Source organism: Gymnodraco acuticeps, unplaced genomic scaffold (genome assembly GCF_902827175.1).
Source record: "Gymnodraco acuticeps unplaced genomic scaffold, fGymAcu1.1, whole genome shotgun sequence".
Lineage (NCBI taxonomy): Eukaryota > Metazoa > Chordata > Actinopteri > Perciformes > Bathydraconidae > Gymnodraco > Gymnodraco acuticeps.
In genome coordinates this window covers 8,646,155-8,665,590 of record NW_022991154.1, presented here as the reverse complement: position 1 = coordinate 8,665,590, position 19,436 = coordinate 8,646,155, and the positions used below count along the sequence as shown (strand labels likewise).

General features: G+C 40.5%; 1 protein-coding gene across 1 annotated transcript in view; it reads left to right on the top strand.

Annotated features, from left to right (window-relative positions):
- szt2 (SZT2 subunit of KICSTOR complex) overlaps positions 1 to 19,436 on the top strand; it is a 91,401-nt gene that overhangs the window by 26,738 nt on the left and 45,227 nt on the right. Inside the window, 14 exon segments of the mRNA XM_034237351.1 lie at positions 16 to 85; positions 421 to 606; positions 1,317 to 1,520; positions 1,655 to 1,874; positions 2,043 to 2,117; positions 4,308 to 4,446; positions 5,218 to 5,341; positions 6,643 to 6,763; positions 6,859 to 7,011; positions 9,893 to 9,995; positions 12,872 to 12,986; positions 14,701 to 14,788; positions 18,626 to 18,744; positions 18,944 to 19,108. Of these exon segments, the coding sequence (XP_034093242.1) occupies positions 16 to 85; positions 421 to 606; positions 1,317 to 1,520; positions 1,655 to 1,874; positions 2,043 to 2,117; positions 4,308 to 4,446; positions 5,218 to 5,341; positions 6,643 to 6,763; positions 6,859 to 7,011; positions 9,893 to 9,995; positions 12,872 to 12,986; positions 14,701 to 14,788; positions 18,626 to 18,744; positions 18,944 to 19,108 (1,882 nt within the window).

The following is a 19,436-nucleotide window of genomic DNA, read 5'->3' as shown; positions in this document are numbered from 1 at the left end:
TCTTTCTTCCATCAGGGTCTCTGGTGATCCATTATGCAAACTCCCACTTCCTCACAAGTTAGCCATTCTGTCCACCATGGACGAGGTGAGTCTACATATCGCATTCTTCAAGCTCAATTTTAAGCTTCACTTTGGTTTTGTCCTTTTGAACAAGGGCATTAAATGCATAATGACCATTATATCTTTTACCATGTATACATATTTCATATGAATATTCTATTGATAATTCAGCATTTTTTCTTTTTAATCTTTGGTTTTGTTTTCTACTTTTTTTGTTGAGATAGAAGTCTCTGTTTTTCTATATAGCTTTAATGTTATGTGACTTTTTCACTGAAAACTACAGGGCCCATACTTTTGCTCTTTCCTCACTTACACAACAGTGATGTGTGTGTGTCCTGTTTTGCTGTGTGTGTGTTTCAGATCCGCTGGCTGCTGGAGGATGAGATCGTCTCTGCTCTGCGTCACTCTCGGGTCATCAGCTCGGCCACGCTGCAGAAAGTGGCAGAGCATGTCCTGCGCTCCAGCGGGCGGACGCACTGTCGATGTGAAGACGTCCCGCTGCAGTTTGTCTTCGGGCCGGAGCAGTCTCTGGAGAAATTCAAAGAGGCAAGGACACACACGCACAAACAAAGAACTCCAGGAATATTCGCATTTCAACACGAGGCACAGTTTCTCCTTTTGTTTTCGGTTTGCTGATCATAGCGAGGTTCTTTTTAATAATATGTTTGAATATGTCCAACTGCATATTATCAAATAATACTTTAATGACTACATTAACAAGATTTTAGTAAGAGGGCCAAGCTTTGAATTTCATTTTTATTTACAAATACAGTTTTTTACTCAAAAGTAAATTCCAAATGGTCATACTTTGCTGTTTTTCCATTTGATATTTAGATTATTTACATTCTTCCTGCACAGATATTTCACATTGGAGAATTCCAAGAAAAAAAAAATAGAATACAAATAATTCCTTTCTTTCTGTTGGGAACAATACACAACATCTACAGTTTTGAGAACAGCATGAAAAAGAATTTACTGGGCAATGTTTTGTGCATTTATTTCGAAAAATAATAACAGCAAATTGTATAGTACTTAAATGTTTAAATATGGTCTATATACAAATGAAAAAAACATTCAAAAATGACAGTAATTCTCTATTGTACTTACAAATGAGTTGAACCTGCATATTTGCTCCTTTAATTTCTAAATAGAAATATAGTACTTGAAGCAAATGTGCTCCCTTTTTTTATGGGACAGGGAATGAGTCCTCAGTATTTACGTGTTAGTATGATGTTTTGAGACGGTGTGTTCTGCAGGAGTTCCGCAGAATATCTTTCTCCGGCTACGTGTTGAACGGAGAGCAGGACAGTTTCTACTACATGTCCCTGAGCAGGCTGCACCCTCAGAGGATCCACGCCACCAAGAGGCTGTCTGAGAGCACCGCAGGCCCCCCCCAGCCCTGCAGTGAGGGGGAGGAAGTGATTCTGGAGACTGAAGCAGAGGCTCCAGCAACCAGTGAGGTCAGATATGTCACAGTGATATGGATAAATGAGAATGTCTGCATATCATCGTACGGATGACAAATAGCTTCTTAGCTCATTTCTGTGCACGATTTTTTGATGTCCTCTGGTGAAGATGAACTGTCCTCCTGCAGAGTGAAGACAGGAGGTCCATCAGTGTGGGCGGTGCCTGTGACACAGTTGCAGAATCCAGTCAGCCAATCAGAGAGTGCGAGGACTCTGTCTCTCAGTGCTCCGTCAGCATGGGGGCGGGCCGAGGACAGCTCCAAGCTGAACCCTGCACCGAGCCCACCTCCCCCCCGAAGACGCCATCCAGTGTCAGCCTGGCTGAGTCCATGCAGTCAGCCTCTCACAGTGAGTCCATCAGACAGATTACAGTTATTACTGAGGAGAAATGAATTCCTAATTGTAATTGTCTAACATATTTAAATTGTTCACTTTTATGCATTGCTTGTATCTATAGTCAGTTAATCACTTCTCCAGCTGCTGTATTTGCAGTGACTCTGAATGCTCTCTCCTCAGGCGGAGGTAAACTCCGGCCCAGTCGAGTCCAGAGTGTGGTCTCCAGTCAGGGCAGCCTGGACTCAGACATGCAGGGTGAGAGCTGCACATACACTTGATTCCATCAAGCTTAACATCCTTTTTACCTCCTTTTTACCAGCTTGTTATACTTCAACGAAATACATACCTGCAATATGAAAACTTACAATATTTATCATAGTCAAAATCCTTCCAAAAGAACTTCAAAATGAAAGTCAGTCAGAACCCAGCTAGGCAAACCAACACCTTGGGTAGAAAGCTATATAGAACAACAATTGAGTAATACAGTTTATCAATAATCGATGTTGAAATATGTCATAGACTGAACCAGAATCTCCTCAATAGAATATCTGAATAATGACAGATTATGTATTTCAACCCTGTAAATGACTTCGTTAAATTCAAGCCTTATGACTTGATATTCATTTTATATTTAATATTTTAAAATAAAGTTTAAAGTTACTATCTCATAATGTTTGGGGTCTTTGACCAGAAACTATAACATTTGATTACTCGCTGGAGAGTATTTGCTTTCTACCCTCCCTGGTACAGTATATTGTCTGTATAAAATGTCTGTATTAATATTATATTAGTTGAATAAACCAATAAGATTAATAAAAACGTCCAGAAATGACCTAATTGTAATTGTCTGGGTAAAAGCATCTAACTACATTTCTGACCTCTAGTCAAGCAGTATCTATTGCTGTGACTTAACACACTGTTATTTTTTTAGTCAGTGTATATAAATGAATCAGCTGGATCTACATTTCTTCTGATCAAGCGCTCCATCTTGTGGACAATTGGCTTTGTTACATTTTCTGTAAAGTGGAAAGACCATGTCGTGCTCAGAGAACTATCAGCACCACAAATAATGTGACGTGGACATCTAATATTTGCATCTTGCTGATTTTTTTTTTAATAAACATAACAAACGGGTCTCCTTGTGAGATATGTAGGACAAATTAAGTTACAACAAGGTTGTTGTTGATAGTTTACTAATCGATCATCCAATGGAATATTAACAGCATGAAACCGTTTTTACCTTTTAAAAGGCAGAGATATCTATATATATATATGACCATGATTACACACAGTTCAAGTATCTGCACGCACACACCTAAGCTGCATCTCACTTCGGTTAAATGGAATCCTTGCGTCCCTCACTTGCGTCGTTTCCCTGCGACTAGTCCCTCCCACCAGGGAAGCATGGAGGGACGCAAGGAAACCACGAGAATCAGGGAAATGAGTTTTAAGAGCAATGGGACGTCCGTTTGTGATGACGCTGCACAGCTGATCGTCTGACAGCAGCCAGATCAGTGCATGCGCTGCATCGTCCAATCAGTGAGCGATACACAGTAAGGGGGCGGGGCGAGTCTCTGAGGATTTCATCGGAGGATGGTCTGGTGGTTCCTCGATTATCGCTCCTCCGTTATCGCTCCTCGATCCTCGGTCCTCCGGCAAAAATAAGGCCACTGGGACGCTACTCAAGATGGCGCAGACAAATCAACTTCCGGTGATACAGAGACCGAGGAGCGAGGAAATGAAAAATAACCGAAGTGAGACGCACCCATAGTATCATGGGGGGATGAAACAAGGGAGGCCAGAATACGTTTTCTCTCTTCTCATGGTGTTATCTCCTCACAAATGGGAGGTAAACTGAAACCTACATCCTACATGAAAACAGGAGACAGTTTCACAGATATGAAAAAACAGGAAGTGGGGATTGGCTGTGGAAATGAACTGCAAGGCCACGGTCGCAACGTTCGCAGAGTGCAAAGAGTACATTTGATAAATTGCTATGGCAAACTAGCATGGGATGAGGCCGTCCCAGGACAGGATCGCTCTCATCGGAACATTATTAGCATCAGCAATATTCATAGTTGTCTTATGAAGCAAAACCATTTGTTTGTTTCTCTCCTTTGTGGCTCACTCTTGGGCTGACAAAATAAAAGCTTATTTGTTTATAAAAAAGGAATATCCAGATGTGATTTGAAAAATGTGCAACAGTAAAATGTTCTTGACCTTTTTGCCATAAATATGCCCTGAAGGAGTAACACTCTCTCACTCCAAATAAAAATGAATATAGCCTAAGGAAATGGCTCCTACACTAGTGAAAGTCTGAATCCCCCCCATCAGTATACCCTGTGAAACCCCAGTGATTGTACTGCTTATACCAAGGTTTACTCACATGGCTTGGATACAGATAATGTCAATGCTTCCTTTTTTAAATGTTTTGTTTGTTTAAAGGTTATGATGGCGGCAGCAGTGACTCTGAGTGTGAGAGCCCCACCCTGGATGAACAGGAGCGTCAGTCCCCACTGATGCCTGACTTCTGGCTCATCGTGAACATCCACCAGGACAGAGTGAAGGTCTACTCCCATTCCAGGTCAGACACTCCTCAAACTGTGCTCTAACCCACACTGCTAATCCCTGCCATATTGTGTGTATAACTGCTATTGCTGTCAATCGTTTCAAATATTTAATTCGGACTATTCACATGATTGTCCTTAGTTAACTCAAGATGAATCGCACATTTTGTATTCATTTAAAGGTCACCTATTATGCAAACTCCACTTTTTCATGTATTTTATACATCACCATGTGTCCCCTCTGTGGAAAGAGATTCTGAAAGTTTCAGGAAAAAAGATTCTCTCTCTTTTTCTCCTGATCCATTTCTATAAAAACCTGTCTGAAAATGAGCTGATCAGATTTTGGCCACTTTATGATGTCATAACAATTTTTTTTCTTGTGTAACCATTAGCCAATAACCAACCAAGGTAACCCCCCCCCCCCACACCTTATCACCTGAATCTCCTCCTAGAGCACCATTGTGTTCTTTGTAACCAAATACCTCTCAGAGGGGCGTGGGGAGTGGCTCCTTATTTTCATCTAAAGTAACAGACAGAGAATCAGCACTTTGGAAACAGGGCTGAAACAGAGGGGATTATGGGTAATGCTACAATGATCTGTTTGGTGTTCGGAGCCAAACACTTCAGAGACATGTTTGTATATATCTGAGACCTATAATATATTGAGGAAAAACAGTATAATAGGGGACTTTAAATCCCAGTCACAATTCCTAGAACAGATTCTCAGATGCTTGATCACGGCTGGTCTCTGGATCATACATTTCTCAGGTTTTTTTATATTTCTGCAGGTGCAAAGAGGTCAGTGCTGAGGAGTTGGAGAAGAAGGAAGAAGAGCAGGAGCAGCCGGAGTACCTACACCTGCATCATATGGTGGTCAGGAGGATCGGGGAAATCTGCAGAATAGTCAATCAGGTACATCATCACAGACATTACTACAAATGTTCTAGAAAATCATACAGATAAAGTAACAGTGCCATTTAGTGACATTATTAAAAGGTGCAATGGAAAGGTTAGAACTTAACATATGGTGGAAGATTTGCATGCTTTACTTTGAAATGCCACATCATCAGCAGGCTATCTGAAAATGGCCCAGGGGCACACACAGATTTTTGTTCATCCTTTTCAAATTCAGTGTATGGAATATGCAACTTTACAAGCCTAATTGAGATCTACAAAAACATTTTGTATCCACAAATAAATACTTTCAATTAGTTTGTTTTTTATTTACTTTTTTACGTGAAAGAAAACTGGATTCTGGATAGATTTATTATTATTATTATTTTTATTTATTTATTTTTTAAGAATTTGTTTGTATATTTCCCCCCTAATATAGTTTGAGTTAAACAATATTTTTTGCATTTTGGAAGGTTTTTTACACTTACAGAATTCACACGGGTTGTCAAACTTTTCAAACAAATACTATTGAGACAAATCTACCTCCATATTAAATTGTGTGTGTGTGTGTGTGTGTGTGTGTGTGTGTGTGTGTGTGTGTGTGTGTGTGTGTGTGTGTGTGTGTGTGTGTGTGTGTGTGTGTGTGTGTGTGTGTGTGTGTGTGTGTGTGTGTGTGTGTGTGTGTGTGTGTGTGTGTGTGTGTGTGTGTGTGTGTGTGTGTGTGTGTGTGTGTGTGTGTGTGTGTGTGTGTGTGTGTGTGTGTGTGTGTGTGTGTGTGTGTGTGTGTGTGTGTGTGTGTGTGTGTGTGTGTGTGTGTGTGTGTGTGTGTGTGTGTGTGTGTGTGTGTGTGTGTGTGTGTGTGTGTGTGTGTGTGTGTGTGTGTGTGTGTGTGTGTGTGTGTGTGTGTGTGGTGTGTGTTGCAAGTACTTATTGCCTGAGATCGCATGCTGTGGTTTTATTAAATGTGCCAAGTGCTAGGACTGTCTTAGGGAAGAAAGCTTTTAGATGTGCAGCTCCACTAACATGGAACAGTCTGCAAAAAGAATGGAAAATTACCAAGCTAGTACCACTACATGTTTTTAAAGCTCGGTTGGATGCTACAAAATCAGATGCTGTTGGTACCTGTACTTGTGGTTAAATATGTAAATTGTAATCCCTGTACATTTTGCTGTATGATGTCCTTTTGTTGTTCTGTTGTTTATGTCTTCTTGTGGAACCTACTGCTGCAGGTCTCCCTTGAAAAAGAGATCATTGATCTCAATGGGATTTTACCTGGATAAATAAAGGTTTTGAATTGAATTGTGTGTGTGTGTGTGTAGCGCATGCTGCTGCAGGACCTTCACGACAGCCATGTGTGTAACTCTCTGCTGGTGGCTGAGAGTGAGGAGGACATCTGGAAGAACGAGTCTCTGTTCAGGCCGAGGCTCAACAACTCTGATGGTAAAACCACAAGTCATATGGGTGAATAGACCCTTTAATTTCAAGTCTTTAAACTCTTATATGTATATACTCTTGTGATAAATGTCACCACACAGATTACAACACAGAGGAGAGCTACCAGGCCAGAGACTACCTGGCAGCCACCATGCAGTTCATCCCGGGACATTTTGCCTGTGACGTGGTGTGGAGCACCGTTATCCAAATCCACCCACGCCTCAAGATGGGACCCAACATGGGGGTGTCCAGGGGTGAGTGGCACATATGAGCAGGGATGCAAACTTGTCACCTTTCGGCGAAATTCGCCGTTTTGAATCCAAAATAGTGTGTGTGATTCATGTAGATCTGCAATAAAAATATTTTTGGGGTCTGGGGGGGGGTCTGGGACCCGGAGTAATCTGCGGCCGCGATGATAATAATAATTCCTTACATTTATTATAGCGCTTTTCCAGATGCTCAAAGCGCTTTACAAATACACATTACACATATTTTTTATACATGCAATGGTCACTGTGGACAATACCCACAGGAGCAAGTTCAGGTGAAGTGTCTTGCCCAAGGACACAACGGCTTTACAGACGCAGCAGCGGCGGGTTTCACCCCTTGATCTGATGATCATTGCACAGAGCACTGCGCCACACCGTCCATCTTCACGCCTCGAAGTCATCGAGGCGCTTTTACAAGTACACATTGATATCATACATATACTGTGGACATTACCCACACCCCCCTTGATCTGATGATCAGATGCACAGACCACTGCGCCACCCGTCCTCTATGATGGTCTAGCTTCAGCAGCTACATTACCTACGGGTGCGTTCGTTAATATTAACTGTGGTCCGGAGTCACTGTGGCACAGACTGGACCTCTGGTGAACAGCTGTTAGAACGGGCCGTTCAGGTGTTCAGAGCAGAGCTCCCTGTCGGAGCGGCAGAGCGTGATGTGCACTGAAAAGTGTTTCTGTCGCAATAATATCGTTGAGCTGGCTAACTAGCATACATTGTCACTATCTGCTAACGTTAGCTTTAGCCTTCGTTTTCATAGGCTATAAACAGAGGTGGTATAAGTATAGATCTTGTACTTGAGTAAAAGTAGAAGCACTCAGATCTTGTACTAGAGTAAAAGTAGAAGTATTCAGATATTGTACTAGAGTAAAAGTAGAAGTACTCAGATCTTGTACTTGATTAAAAGTAGAAGTACTCAGATCTTGTACTTGATTAAAAGTAGAAGTACTCAGATCTTGTACTTGAGTAAAAGTATAAGTACTCAGGTTTGAGTCAAAGTAGAAGTACCAGAGTGTAGGAACAATCCTGCAATCAAAATGTTCCTCAAATAAAATACAAAAGTATTATCATCAAAATATAGTTAAAGTAGCGACAGTAAAAGTAGAAGTACTCAGATCTTGTACTTGAGTAAAAGTAGAAGTACTCAGGTCTTGTACTTGAGTAAAAGTAGAAGTACTCAGATCTTGTACTTGAGTAATAGTAGAAGTACTCAGGTCTTGAACTTGAGTAAAAGTAGAAGTACTCAGATCTTGTTCTTGAGTCAAAGTAGAAGTACTCAGATCTTGTTCTTGAGTCAAAGTAGAAGTACTCCGATCTTGTTCTTGAGTAAAAGTAGAAGTACTCAGGTCTTGTACTTGAGTTAAAGTAGAAGTTCCAGAGTGTAGGAATACTCTGTTACAGTAAAAGTCCTGCATTCAAAATATTCCTCAAGTGAAAGTAGGAAAGTATTCTCATCAAAATATAGTGAAAGTAGCGACAGTAAAAGTAGTCGTTGTTTAATTGGTCCATTTCAGAATACTATATATGATATGTTTTATAATGATTGATCATGAAAGTGTTCTCAAAGCTGGTAAAGGTGCAGCTAGTTTGAATGACTTTGTATACTGCAGGGTAGCTGGTGGATTTACTCCAGGTGGAACTAAAGTCTGATTCAACACTTGATTATATTTCACATCATTCATCCACATCTGTGAAGTAACTAAAGGTATTAATACATGTAGTGAAGGAAAAGTACACCATTTACCTCTGAACTGTAGAGGAGAAGAAGTACAAAGTAGCAAAACATTGAAATAATTAAGTAAAGTACAAGTAGCTCAACATTGTACCCAAGTATAGTACTTGAGTTTATGAACTTAGTTACACCAGTGGCTATAAAGATAGAAAGACTAAGCCTTGCACAGAGGCATGAAACTACATTTTCAAAATGCTCAACAGTGCTGCCAAAATTATAAACTGACTGCTGCAATTAAAATAAATGCTTTTATATATTTCTATTAGATGTGACTCTTTGGCGTTTCTGTTATTACTAACTGCTGCTTTAGTTGTTCTGACTGCTAACATCCTGTTATTCCTCATTTTAAAGCCGATATTCCGTGGGGTCGGGGGGCTCGGATCCTTGTCACCTTTTTCATAGCTGATGAGTTTGCCTCCCTGATGAGAAAAAACTCATCATTATACTGGTTGACACCAACTATGACTCTTCAAATCTGTTCAGGTTTTTCACAAACAAATACAACCATAAGAAAATGTCCTTTCAAAATGTTGGAAGTAGTTCATGTTTTATACAGAAACATTTACAAGCTACAAAACACCCCACATTTGCCTAAAAACTAATATAATCCAACCCTAACTACCAAATGGTCCCAAAGCATTCATTTGTATCAGTCTTAACATTGGCTTAAACTAGGTATGATATAAGCGCTGCCTTTCCCCCTTTTTTTTGAACAGACAGATACTCTATATATAAAATGTGCATATCCTGCCCGGTTTTGCAATTATATATTTAAAAGAAATTAATGAAAATGTTGCATTTATTGTATTGAAAGTGCTCCAAAAGAGATAATAACATATACCACCATACTTAGGGTTCAGTCTATTGTAATGGTACAAGAAGACAACCATCAATATTGTCACATGGAATCCATCCTAAATTATTTATTTACTTTTGATCAACATCTATAAGCTTATCTCTTGTAACCTGCAAGAAGTGAAGCCAACCCAACTGACAGATTCATTTAAAAAAGTGTACTCCTTCAAATGACATCACCTTGTTGTGTTTTGATATAACGATGATCCTTTTCTCAAAACAAGTATACTAAACCTGTGCATTTTTGTCTCTCTATTGTAGCGATCCAGTCGCTGCGCTCTGTGCTGAACTCTTTCTGCGTGGTCAACAGGAAGAACATGTTTGTGTACCAGGAGCGTACCACTAAATCAGTCTTCTACCTCAGGTAACACTTTGTCATCATTAGTCATTCTTCCTATATTTACCTCTTCAGTCTCTCTTCTATGGAAGCCCATTTGTGCCAGAATTATGACTTGCTATCTCATTATAATGACCTACCATCTCATTATTGTAGCTTCTCGCCACAGGAACTCAATGAGACTTTATATCTCTTTGAATCACCCATGTATTAGTCACTGAAAACAGGTTAGTGTAGGCCAGCGTTTCTCAAAGTGTGGGGCACGCCCCACTGGTGGGGCGCAGAGATGTGATAGGTGGGTCGCAAATGGACGCGATGAACGGGTGATTTTTTTGTTTTATTGACCTTGGTCCTCGCGGGCGGTAGTGAATTATTACAGCCGGAGACTCGCAACGGCGGTGGACTTTCACAGCACCGCTGCACCGGACCTGCCGGAGCCGCCAGAGCCTCGCAACGGCGGGTGTTTGCGGCGGCGGATGCGGTACCGGCGCAGCGGCGCTGTGAAAGTCCACGGCCCACCTATGCCAGAGCCAGCGGCCCACCAACTGCAGCGGCCCAACGGGAAAAGTCCCGAATCTCCTGATGGCCAATCCGAGCCTGCTCACACACACACAACTGAAACCAAAGTCATTTGCAGACATATGTAAAAATCTCTCATACACACATGTGAAATGCTCTCACACACACACAGAACAGCGTTGCAGTCGGGAAGAAAAGCAATGTGGAGCGGCACCTCACCACTTCATAAGGAGTTTAACCGTGACACTTTTAGAAATCCCGTTTGTGTCCCCCCAGTTTACTAATAGGCCTATGTTTATTATTATTATTATCTTTTAACGCAAGCCATTATCGCCACGAGCGAGACATTTTTCCATTTTAAGCTTGGCCTGCCATTTTATTGGAGCGGCGAGGAACAGGTGGGGCTTGAAAAGGCCCACCTGTTCAAAGTGGGGAATGACAGAAAAAGTTTGAGAACCACTGGTGTAGGCTGTAACCACGCCAAAACAAAGAACTTAGTTACTCTTTACTCAAACACATACACACCGCTAGATCTCTGGTAGCATTTCCCGTCTAACTCTAGGAGCCTCCCTCCATCTCGACTCGCAACCAATCAGAACTACCTTTTCCCCTTACCTCACAGCCACAGCTCACTAGAACTGTCTGTCAAAACAGTGACATGTTCGCTGACAATGACGATGACTTACTATCTCATTATTACGAGTCAAAATAATGAGAAAGAAAGTCATGATAGTGAGGTACTTTAGTAAGTCATGATAATGAAATAGTAAGTCGAAATAATGAGATAGTAAGTTATAGTCATAGTTATGACTTACAGGATACATTTTTTTTTCTGTGGCGCAAAAGTATTGTTCACACAGTTTTATTATGCTGAATTTCAAACAAAAATTCCCTGACACACAATATTTTATAAAACCCTTCTATAGCTGTAAGGCTTTGGCAAGGCTCACCTTAAAGCTTACCTTTAAAGCTGCACGGTGTTTTCTTTCTCCTGAAACAAAAATAAACCCACAAAAGGTCTTAAGGGAGGAATATAGCAGAAAGGAAATTAAACTGGCTCCAAATTGAACTGCTGTCAAACACAGCCAGGTGAGTAAACACCATTGGTGTATCCCCCAGGCAGATGGGGGAGCTTCCCAGGGAGGGGGAGGAGGGAACAGTGTATCAATGCTGCACACACACTCCAACTATCATCAAATCATCCTTTCACAACTTCAGAAGGGTTGGGGATTCATTCAAAGCAGAGAAAGACCATGTAGTTGTGAGGATTAAGACAACTCATTGTGTGACATTTTTGACCACAAGGTATTCTGTTCCATATTAGAGGTTAGCTCAGTCTCTATATACTGAGGTGCTGAGAAAAGTCATGGTCACTTCACACTCATCGCCATGTGACATGGGCTGCAATAATTACCGACTTCAATTGTGGAACTTAAGTCTTTTTAAAATCAAGCATCAAGAAAAGAAAGGAGGAAGACATACTTTAACTCAAATCTGTTCTTCACTCAGTTAGTATATTTACATTGCACACATAGGTCTAAATACACACATAAACACATGCTCAAAAATGACCTATACACATGCATTAGCAATAGAAGTGGCAGCGCGATGTGGCTGTGTTCAGTCCGTATTTCGAATCGGGACTTGAACTGGCAACCTTTCGGTTCTTAATCGACTGAGTACTGAAAGCGCTATATTGATTTAATGTACTGTTATTATTATTATAGTACTCCATTCCATATATGTGCTTCCAAATGCACTGGAATAATAATTACTACTAATTAAGACTACTTAATTTCAATGTATTGGCTTTAACTCAATTTATGCTAATTAATAAATAATGACACATCAACGGAACTGTTGTTTGAATACCCTTAGATTGGATGTGTGCCCCCCTTGTATTTTTAATAGAAGCCTTTCTGTTTGGTTTCATCTAAACGGCTGTAGCATTGGGGACACATATCTTTAAAAAAGAGCTTGATCCTGGTTAGTTATCCCATTCTTCTTCATGAAATACACTCTGGTATAATACAAGGCACTTAGTGGGCCATGCTTGTACACAGCAGCAACAGAAGCACATTTAATCCTGTCTCAATTTCTCCATTTTATTCAAGCAATCATTTAGTTGTGTACTACTGCCTGTGACTTGTCAGATAAGTCTTTGGTGTTCACTGTTTGCTATCATTTACTTTGTTGGAAACATTAGTACATTAGTCAGAGTGGCTTTCAGATAAAAAAGATGGAAACACACTGGGGGGGGGGGACAGATAAGAGAGATGAGGATAGGATAGTGAGAGGTGACCTTTGATTTAAATGGCACTCAAAGCATTATATTTACTTGACTTTCACCAGTATGCTGTAAATGCTTTTGTTTATCTTTCCAGACTTTGTGAAACGTCCCTGACCGGGAAATACTCTGACGTGGATGGAAACCTACACATGACTCGATCCATAGGACTCGCTCGGAGTCAGGAGCCCCTGATTTCTGAGGATCTTATGGTTAGTAACCACATTTATTATACGTACATGCATTTGACTCACAAAAGTGCTATTGGCATGTGTATTCCATAAGCAAACAACTTAAACAATCAAAATGAGGCCTTACTTACTTGAGTCTTAACTGCATAAAGACTCGATTTGACATTAAACTTGACTTGGACTTGCTCTTTAACACTAAAAGCAACAGACAGCTTAATGATGGCAACCATAGACACATGTCGGTAGCTATTACATTCGGAGTGTGATCAGACTTCATTTAATTATAAGCAGTGTTGGGACTAACGCGGTACAAAGTAACGCGTTACTGTAACGCCGTTATTTTTGGCAGTAACTAGTACTCTAACGCATTACTTTTTAAATTCAGTAACTCAGTTACAGTTACTACATGGTGCGTTACTCCGTTACTACGTTAGTTTTTTTATATAGTCAACAGCCAGGCGAACAGAGATGAGAACTGTACTTAAGTACAGTACTTGAGTAAATGTACTTGGATACTTCCTGTGTCACATGCGGAGACGGGCTGTGGGCGTGTTTGTGTTGTTTACTAACAAGACTATCATGGCGGCGGCGGCGGAGCTCAAGACTAGTTTCTCCACCTGGAGATATTCTCACTATTTCACTTTTGTCGAGCACAAAGAAAATAACGTTTTAGTTAAATGTAAGTTGTGTCTTGGCGGGTCAAAGATCCTATCTACTGCCCAAACCAGTCATTCAAATCTCTTAAAACATCTGCAAAAACAACATGCTGGGACGAAGCTAGTAGCTAAGACCACAGAGACTCAGCCGACGCCACTCCACCTCCACCTAAGCAACAGCGGCTGGATTTTAACCAAGGGACTGCTAGCCAGGGAAAAGTCGATAAAGCCATTGCCCGGTATGTTGTAGAACACATGCAGGCTATTGCTACAGTGGAGTCACCCGCTTTCAGGGAGCTAGTTAGCATGATAGCATGTCCGGGCGGCACACGGCATATGGGACGGAAAACTTTTTCCAACTACCTGGAGAAAGAATATACAAAAATGGAAAGCCAGCTAATATCGATGCAATCCAGATTGCATATAATGCATGTCAAGTTGATCAACAGATTGTATTATTCTCCAATGCAATAACAGTACTGAAATGAAGGCTATAAGGGCATCAATGGGAGACCTTTTCTAAAGTAACGAAAACGTTACTTTTCACAGTAACGCATTACTTTTGAGTGTAAGTAACTAGTAAAGTAACTGCGTTACTTTTGACATGAAGTAACTAGTAATGGTAACTAGTTACTGGTTTTCAGTAACTAGCACAACACTGATTATAATGCAAAAGGAAGAACTCCTATATGTAAAACGTGATACATTTTACATTTGTCATAAGTTATCTTTGTAAAATAATGCCAAAAATATGGTTCCAAAAATATTTTTCTGACACACATGCAATGAAATACAATACAACTTAAGTAGTAATTCCTTTGAAACAGTTGTTGAAGATACAAAAAATACATTTGTGATTCCCGATAAATCTATTAAAATGGATACAGACAATGTTTGCCTGCACTTGCCACCTCTTCCAACAAGAAAAAACGATGTATTAGTGGGTAACAGAAAATGTGAAACTGCACTGAAACATACCCAAAGAGAGCTGTTTGTTAGAGGTCAGTCAGTGTAATCATGCTTAGTTTGCCTTAGTATCGCTACCCAAACAGCTGACCCCATGCTGTGTGTGTCCTCAGGGCTCCAGGTCGTCTCTGGACGGCTCTCGGCCAGTTGGACAGGTGGACAAGCACATCCTGCTGCTGGTGCACGGAGTGGGAAACACAGGTGAGAGGGAAACATCAAGGGATGATAAGGATTTATATTATTGATACGAGATAAAGAGATTTGTAGTAATAATAAAACAAGGTCAAACTTAACCTCACAGAGATGTAGTGAATGATGGAGTGTGGGGGAAACTTCTGTAGCAATGGAGAGTCAGGACTCAAAGAGACACGAGGAGAGCTGGAGCTTTGATGGCAAACACTGACGGTTTATTTGGAGTTACAGCCGGAGAACTGACAAGACAGGTGGTGTGTCACGAGTTGACACAGTGGTTGCCAAACCAATTCTGAAGAACTCTTTCTGTAGCTCGAGGTTTTATCTAGTTCGGAGTGTAATAATCAACATTCTTCATCAGTGAGACTAAACGATTATGGACCCTGAATCTAACTAGAGCTCTCGTCCATAGAAAAGAATGTGCTCCAGGGAACCTACGTCCCTGAACAGTAAACTACCTCATGGCGGCTTGTGCTCTGTCATAGACTGGCAACAACAATGCGCCCAAGCTGCTCCTCCTTAAGAGAGATAGCAGCAATACCCAAGGCCGTAGACCTATGCCATGGGAAAAGAGACAGTGAAGAGAGAAAACGATGAACTGGGTTGAAGGTTGAATACCTAAGCAAATTATTCTCTAACATGGAGGAACATCGTTTATTTAGTTTATTTTATCATTTACAAAATAGGTTTATTTTAGGAAGAAAATTGTACCTTTATCTGAAAGAAATTCCACGCTTAACTAAAAAGGCAAGCATTGCTATATTACACATATGCATATAGCCAACATTTGTCTGTTTGACATTATTCAATTCTCTTAACTCTCCAAATCCTCTAGAGAGAAACTCCCTCTGGAGGGAACCTTGGGATTTCAGCTTTTGCAGACATGTACACAAACCTATATAACACACTTCAGGAAAGGGAAAACCCAAAAGCACATTATAGGGCCTCTTTTACTTCAAATCCAAATCCTCTAGTTCGCTTCTCATTTTCTCCATTTACATCTTATTAACTCCAATTTACTGCAAGGACGAGCATGAGGATCCATCTTACAATTTGGTTTTCTCCATGGCTACTTGCATGGCTGTAGAATCTTAGATGTTAATGAATCACTGACAGGGGAATAAGGATGTTGATCAAATACAGCTTTATAAAGATCAAATACTTCTAAACTTCACAAATTGACATTTCACAGTGGTATTAGCACGGTCCTCTGTGGATCTGTGTATAATTAGTGATGCTGTAGAGGAGGCAGAACGCAGAGCGAGGCGGATCATGCATGAATGGTTCTCAGTAACTCCCAAAATGCCTTCAGCTAATCGTGTTGCTCCTGGTGTTATGGGAGGAGGCATTTGGAGCTGGATGGCAGTCAACACCAGTGAAGGCCTGCAGCAGCTCTCAGTGGAGGGGGGGGGGGGGGGGCACACTGCCAGAGTTAGAGACAGTTTAACTTCACTCAGTTCTTAGAGAGCGTAGCTGGGTCCACTAACAGCAAGTGTCACCTTCTGCTACTGACATATTTGATAAAGAAATGCTGTTGGGAAGTACCAAATTACATTAAATAAGTTACAAAATATGTATTAAATATATTCATAATCTGAATATTTTATTTCATTACAGTTGTTCCATTTTAGAATGAAATAAAATAAAAGATTAAAAAAGGAAATTGTTTATACATAAGAAATAAGAATGTTCCATCAAAGGATAACATATTATTGCATCTTTTATCAAATAATTGTATTAAATAATTTTAATTAAAAATGTCTAATAAAAGGACCAACAAGGGGGGGGGGTGAAGAGGGTAGATATTTATCTTTTCACAATTACAGAAAAATATAACTGCTGTGTTGAATTTCAAATGTCTGCAGAAAATCCCCCAAAAATATTTTGAAAAAAATAAATCCAATACCAAGCTAAAGGAGCAAAATGACTATATCAAGTATTTATAAAAAAAATAGGATAACAATTATGAATAGGATAAAGAAAAGATAATTATGAAATAACACTGTACTGCTGATTTTGCTAAATGTTGCACACACACACACACACACACACACACACACACACACACATAGTCAAGCCCTCATACTGCCTTAACAAATATGTGTATTTCTACTTAAAGGGGACCTATCATGCAAAATGCACTTTGTGATATCTTTTATACATAAATATGTGTCCCCGGTGTGTCGGGGAACTCACGCAGCGTCAGAAAATAAAACACTCTCTCTTTTCCTCCGTACCCAAATCTTTTAAAAACGGGTGTACAACGAGCGGATACAGATTCGCTGCCGATATGACGTCAAATCGGCAGCGGACCCACAGAAAGTTGCTATCAGAAACAATGCCTGACGTGTTTTGGACGTAATCTCGTTTTTGTTTAAATTAGCAAGCCTCGCGAACACTCAGAGCTATACTGTATTGTACATGTGTTTAAAAAGCAGGAAGTAAAAAAAAAGACTCACCTTGTGATAAACCCGCAAGAGAAAAAGCATTTGAGCTCCATACTGTTTCAGAAATAATCCTTGATGTGGTTTAGAACAGGATGGCGTTTTATCACAACCGAATTTAACTTTATCTCCGGTATAATTCTGATCAGGCATTAGCTCCGCCTCCTCTTTTTTCTTTTTCAAGCTAAGGACCCAACATTTGCGTTTCTCTAACAGGGCTGCACAAGAGGGCTTTGAGCAGTATGAGGCATGGCTACAACGGGTGATGTGTTTGGTATTTTAAGCAAACAACTTCACAGACATGTTTTGTATAGGTATGGCCCTACAATATATTTTTCCAATATAGCATGATAGGTCCACTTTAATTTATATTATGGGGAAGACCTTATTTGATGTACACCGTATTACTTTATGTTGCTGTTGTTTCCTGCCTTTGGTCTTGTTCTCAACCCAAAGTTAATTAATTGTAATAAAAACAGGAGAAGGCTGCTGTTCTCCTGTAGATGCCTAGATGGCACTGTTGTACTAGGGACAAACCTTTGTTTTCTACCGGCTGGGTTTACGTCAGCAGTTTCTCAAAAGCGCAGATGATTAAATTCCTATTCTGCTCTCCCACTAACTGTACTTTGAACTCCTGCGGGTTGTTTTTCTGCAACATCACTGCTGAGCTATGTTAAGACCCTCTTTGAAGTGTGAATATGTGTGTTTTTGTAAGTACACTATCACTCTTTTGTCAGCAGAAGAAAATATCAAGTTGATTACACAACACTTGGAAGGAGATACTAAACCCTCTGAGGCATTACTGAATACATTATTTCCTTTCATTGTTAGGTGGTAAGAACATTCTTGACCTTGAGTAATTAAATCAAGTTGAATTACCTATATTTTTCAAGAGCTCTCTGACATGAGGGAGACAGATTTCTTTTTCACTTGAGATTGCTTAGTCGTTATATTTCAAAGTCATATTGTGGCAACTGAGCTTTCTCCATAACAACCGAGATAGAACATCTGAGTGATGCAGTGGAAAGCTCCAATACTAGGCAGTTAAGGTTTTCCATTTGCTTTTATTTCTCAACCTAAATTGGTCTGAGGATGTAAAAGGCTCGCTTTGACCTTTTTGCTGCATCTCCTACCAAAGGTTTTTGGATGGCAACATGTTGTGTATGATAAAAGAATCCAAAATAAAAGCTTTGACCTAACCTTTTTCTCTGGGACTTTTCAAACGCACCATCCTTTTTCCGATTGTGCCACTTGGGAAGCATGCTTCAGATGCTGTTAGAACATGCACTTCCTTTCCAACATACTAAGACCGTTAGATACTGAACTGCAATCACTTATTGAAAGCAGAACCTTTTTTTCAACATGAGGGTGATGCAGAGATGTTTATTCCCTCTGTGTTCAGGTCCAGAGATCACAGACGATCTGGTCAAACTGCTGCGGAAGCGCCTGGATGAGACCACCCTGGACATCATAACTGTCATGCTTATGAGGAACTGCAAGCTCACACCAGCTGATGTGGAGGTAAACTGCTCCTATAGGGTCATTTGTAGAGAAGAAATTGAGGGGAAAGCAAAAAATGATTCTAAAATGATTGGGAATCTTTGAATACAAATACGTTTTAGGTACATTGAGCTGCTATTACTTTCACTGCGGCAATCAGACATCACTTTTACTGGAAATTGCTTTGGATAATAGCCTTTATAAAATGTTGTGTATTTAGTTCATCCAGCTATCAGGGTCTCCAGCCACCGAGGTGATGACCTTCAGCCTCCCCCCCTACTGTCTGCCCTGGCTGCCCGCTGTGGCTCACTACCTCAGGCAGAACCTCCTCATCTTCCTGCACGTACCCAAGTACACGGACAGCAACACAGCACACCACTTCAAGGTACAAAACACACCTACCCAATGCTATTGAGTTAGGGGACACATTCTGCTCATTTACAGGTTCATATCAGCATGTAGTGTCTCTACTGGGACATGTCTCCATGCTTTAATGTTCAAAAAGCTCTTTCTTGTTCTCATACTGCCTGTGCTGCAGCACCTCTTTTCACCCTCTGTCTGAAACCAGAGCCCAGTCTGCTCTGATTGGTCAGCTGGTCGGCTCTGTTGTGATTGGTCAACTGCTTCGAGATATCCCTCCCATTAGCCAAATAATGTGTTGGCCCACTAGCCAATAGAAGCTTGTGATAGTGATATCACTACTGTATGTGACA